The sequence below is a fragment of the Colobus angolensis genome, unplaced genomic scaffold, assembly GCF_000951035.1.
Source record: "Colobus angolensis palliatus isolate OR3802 unplaced genomic scaffold, Cang.pa_1.0 Scaffold25, whole genome shotgun sequence".
Classification (NCBI taxonomy): domain Eukaryota; kingdom Metazoa; phylum Chordata; class Mammalia; order Primates; family Cercopithecidae; genus Colobus; species Colobus angolensis.
Window position 1 is genome coordinate 5,144,962 of NW_012115710.1, and position 4,601 is coordinate 5,149,562.

General features: G+C 53.2%; 1 protein-coding gene across 1 annotated transcript in view; it reads right to left on the minus strand.

Annotated features, from left to right (window-relative positions):
* Positions 1-3,205, minus strand: part of DHDH (dihydrodiol dehydrogenase (dimeric)) — an 11,392-nt gene extending 8,187 nt beyond the window's left edge. The window contains exons 1-3 of the mRNA XM_011946532.1: positions 3,084-3,205; positions 2,563-2,674; positions 1,458-1,621 (exon numbers count right to left, since the gene is read on the minus strand). Of these exons, the coding sequence (XP_011801922.1) occupies positions 1,458-1,621; positions 2,563-2,674; positions 3,084-3,173 (366 nt within the window). The 5' untranslated portion in view covers positions 3,174-3,205. The remainder of the gene's footprint in view (positions 1-1,457; positions 1,622-2,562; positions 2,675-3,083) is intronic.
* Between the last annotated feature and the right edge of the window lie 1,396 nt (positions 3,206-4,601).

Below are 4,601 nucleotides of genomic sequence, written 5' to 3' on the forward strand. Positions count from 1 at the left end.
ACCATGTTGGCCAGGCTGGTCTTGAATTCCTGACCTCAGGTGATTCGCCCGCCTTGGCCTCCCAAAGTGCTGGGATTACAGGCGTGAGCCACCGCGCCCCACCCACACCAGCAATTTCTAAAAATGCTGACGCAAGAGTGTCAGGGCTCACAGGGCAAGGGCGGGGCCAGACGCATGTGGTCCAGGTCCATCCAGGCTCCGAGCAGTGGAGAGGAGCGTGAACACGGGCCTGGGGGCACCAGGGAGCCAGGAGCAGGCTCTGAGCCTGGGTGTTGTGACAGTAGGCTACTGGTGCCCCCAAAGATATCCATGTCCTGATCCTCGGAGTCTGTGAATGTGTGACTTTACAAGGCTAAGGGGTCCTGGTGGATGGGATTACATTAAAGACCTTGAGGTGGGAGCTGGGCATGGTGGCTCACGCCTGTAATCCCAGCTCTTTGGGAGGCTGAGGCGGGAGGATCACTTGCAGTCCAGAGTTCGAGACCAGCCTAGACAACATGGTGAGACCCCGTCTCTACTAAAAATACAAAAATTAGCCAGCCGTGGTGGCGGGTGCCTGTCATCCCAGCTACCTGGGAGGCTGAGGCAGGAAGATCGCTTGAACCCGGGACGCAGAGGTTGCAGTGAGCCAAGATCACGTCACTGCCCTGCACTGCACTGCAGGTTTGTAGGGGGCTCCTCGTAAGGAAGGAGACCACTACTACTCCTGCTGCTCTCCTCCCCCCACCTTGCCTAGTTCACAAGACAGGAGAAGAGAGAGAGAGAAACAAAAGTAAGATAAATAGCCAGACAACCTTGGCACCACCACCCGGCCCTAGGAGTTAAACAAAGTAATAATAATAATAACATCAACCCCTGGCCTAAACTACTTATGTTATCTGTAAATTCCAGACACTGTATGAAAAAAAGCATTGTAAAACTTTTTGTTCTGTTAGCTGATGCATGTAGCCCCCAGTCACGTTTCCCATGCTTGCTCCCTTTATCACGACCCTTTCATGTGCACCCCTTAAAGTTGTAAGCCTTTAAAAAGGCCAAATATTTCTTTCTCAGGGAGCTCCGCTCTTAAGACGCAAGTCTGCTGACACTCCCGGCCGAATAAAAAACCTCTTCCTTCTTTAATCCGGTGTCTGAGGAGTTTTGTCTGAGGCTCATCCTGCTACACTTGGTCCTTCCAACCTCTACCTGGAACCCCATCCAAACTAAGCCCATTGCCATTCTATGCCACTTTCACTCTTCGCATCTGTTTCTTAAAAACTGACAGAAGATCCAAGCAATTTCACTGAGTCTTGCCGTGTTTACTAAGGGCCAAAAGCAGTGGCTCTCGTGGTAATAGATGCTGCCAAGGAGATTCAGATACATCCTGGCAAATGCACTGACCCTGCCCACCCACTGGCAACCATATTAAGTAATCGCAAGCACTGCTATACTAGATGTTGGAAGGGCTCCTCTGCCCTCACCTCCATAAGGAAGAGGCCTCGGGATCGGGCCTCCGTGACCATCTCACAAACTTCCGCTGCGTTCACGCCCATGGGCTTCTCGCACAGAACGGCCTTGCCCGCAGCCAAGCACAGCATCACTGCCGCCTTGTGCTGGGGGTGCTGGGTGCCAACGTAGGCCACCTCTAGGGTGGGAGTAAGTAGGTCAAGAGGCCAGCAGCCCCACCCACCCAGACTGCCGAGCTCCGCCCACAACTTCGAGGCCCCGCCCTATCACCCAGGGACCAGGTGGTCGGTCACACCCAGTCTCCCCTGGGGAGCTGTCCTTAGGAAGGACCTGTTACCTCTCGCCATTCTTTTATTTATTTATTTTATTTGTGTGTGTGTGTGTTTTTTTTGTTTTGTTTTGTTTTGTTTTGTTTGAGACGGAGTCTCGCTCTGTCGCCCAAACTGGAGTGCAGTGGCCGGATCTCAGCTCACTGCAAGCTCCGCCTTTCGGGTTCACGCCATTCTCCTGCCTCAGCCTCCCGAGTAGCTGGGACTACAGGCGCCCACCACCTCGCCCGGCTCGTTTTTTGTATTTTTTAGTAGAGACGGGGTTTCACCGTGTTAGCCAGGATGGTCTCGATCTCCTGACCTCGTGATCCGCCCGTCTCGGCCTCCCAAAGTGCTGGGATTACAGGCTTGAGCCACCGCGCCCGGCCTATTTATTTATTTATTTTTAAGACCAAGCCTCACTCTGTCGCCCAGGCTGGAGTGCAGTGGTGCGATCTTGGCTCCCTTCAACCTCTGCTTCCCGGGTTCAAGTGGTTCTCCTGCCTCAGCCTCCCGAGTAGCTGGGATTACAGGTGCGTGCCACCATACCTGGCTAATTTATTTTTATTTTTTGTAGAGATTGGGTCTTGCTATGTTGCCGAGGCTGGTCTCGAACGCTAAATGGAGTTTAACACCTACTAGACAGCCAGTCCCACACCAAGCCCGTTTTACAGTTCGCCTCCCAGCCAAAGGTCTTTACAGAACCCAAAGGGACTGGCCCATTCTGAGGAGCCTTGCATTTTCCACGGGGCAGCCAGGGGGCAGCGCTTCAGGGGCGGCAGCCAGCACTCCCATCGCCCTCGCCACTCACCCACATTCGGGTCCTTGGCCAGCTCCTCATAGGAGCCGTAGGCCTTGGGGATGTCGTGTTTCTGTGCAAACTCCTTCGCACGGCTCAGGTCGCGGGCCGCCACCGCCACCACCTGGAGGGGAGCAAAAATTGGATTTAAGGGGTTGGGGCAGGCGTGGAAATTGGATGGAAGGGAGGCGAAGGAGGAGGCTACCACCAGGAGAAGGGGAGACGTGGTCCTGGGGGAAGAGATGACGGGGGCTGGACATTTGGGCCCTGGGAAAGAGAGATCTGGGGGAAAGCCATTATTAAATCCCCCAGTATCTAAATTACCTTCACAGTAGCTCACATCAAGGCCTTTCCAAACCTCAAGACACTCAGGTTTGCAGAACAGAGGTGGAGAAGGAGGTAGCAAGGAAGCAGACGTTTCTCTGCCATGACGACTCACTCACTAGTCCTGAACCCTAAACTCCCTGCTCCGTTAGACTCTGGAGTCCCAGCCCCCGGCCTCCTCTTTCCCAGAATCCAGAGGGCGGGCGGACCTGGTGCTCGGAGCGAGGCAGCGTCTGCAGCACGGCCGTGAAGTCGCTGGAGATGAGACCGACAGACACGATGCCCCAGCCCAGCGCCATCGTTGCGATGCGGAGCCCTCGAAAGCTTCGGTGTCTCGAGGCGCCAATTAAGTACCTGACGCCCCGCCCACCCTGGGGGCGGGTCCCCATCCTCCGCCCCCATAGCGCCTACGCCGTTTCTCGTTGGCTCCAGTCGACAGAGAGATTATTTAGTTCTAGCTTCCCCATTCGGCGAAAGCACCATTTAGCTCCGCCTCACAGAGGGAACCACACCTAGATATCGCTTCTGCAGATCTCTACCCTGTGACTTCAGGCTCGCCGGGTACGCCGGGGAAGGATAGCGTGGGGAGGGGAAGCGTGCTTCCTTGCCGACACCAGTCCATGAGGAGTTAGATTTAATGTCTTGCCCTCTGGACTTTGTGGCAAAACCTTACCCTGACTTTTTTGCTCTCAAAACCACGCATCATTAGGAGTCGTTCAGAGGGAGAGAAAGGATTGTAACAGCAAACTTAATAATTATTACTAATATGTATAGAGCACCTGTAGGCCAGCCCCTCAGCTCCGCGCTTTACCTTCCTCGTTCCTAATTTCTCCCCGCAGACCTGGGAAGTAGGTTCTACTGTTCCCAGTTCACAAAGGGGGAAACAGACTCCAAGATCCCTGGTCATTTTTTTGGAGGTCTCACAGTCAGGAGGTAAAGACCTGGAAATTGGCTGCTTCCAGAAGTTGTAGCTTTAGAAAACAGGCTACTTTCCTTGTTAAGAGCCCAGGAGCCTGGCTGACTGGTTTCAAAACACTCCTTACCCCTTCTTGGTTGTATTGCTTTTGAACAAGAGGCCGCCCTCTCTGGTCCTCACTTTTCTATTCTGGAAAGCAGAGATCATAACATCTACCTACATAGGGTTGTGAGGAGGATTCATTGAGCTCTGTGGTCTCTTACGTAAAATATACTGCATTATTATAATTATTATTGATATAGGTTCTCACTCTGTCACCCAGGAAGGAGTGCAGTGGCACAGTCACAGCTCACTGCAGCCTCAAATTCCTTAGCTCAAGGAATTACCTCCTGCCTTAGCCACCCCAGTACCTGGGACTACAGTAGCTGGGACCCAAGTAGCTAGTGGCTACTACACCTGGCTAATTATTTTATTTATTAGTTATTTTAGAGATAGGGTCTCACTCTGTTGCCTAGCTGGAGTGGAGTGGTGTGATAATAGCTCACAGCAGCCTTGAACTCCTGGGCTCGAGCTATCCTCCCACCTCAGCCTCCTGAGTAGCTGGGATTATAGGCATGTGCCCCATGTACTGCATTTTTTTGTTTGTCTGTTTGTTTTTTTTGAGACAGAGTCTCGCTCTGTCCCCAGGCTGGAGTGCAGTGGCATGATCTCAGCTCACTGCAACCTCTGTCTCCTGGGTTCAGGTGATTCTCCTGTCTCAGCCTCCCAAGTAGCTGGGACCACAGGTGCCCTCCACCACGCCCAGCTAATT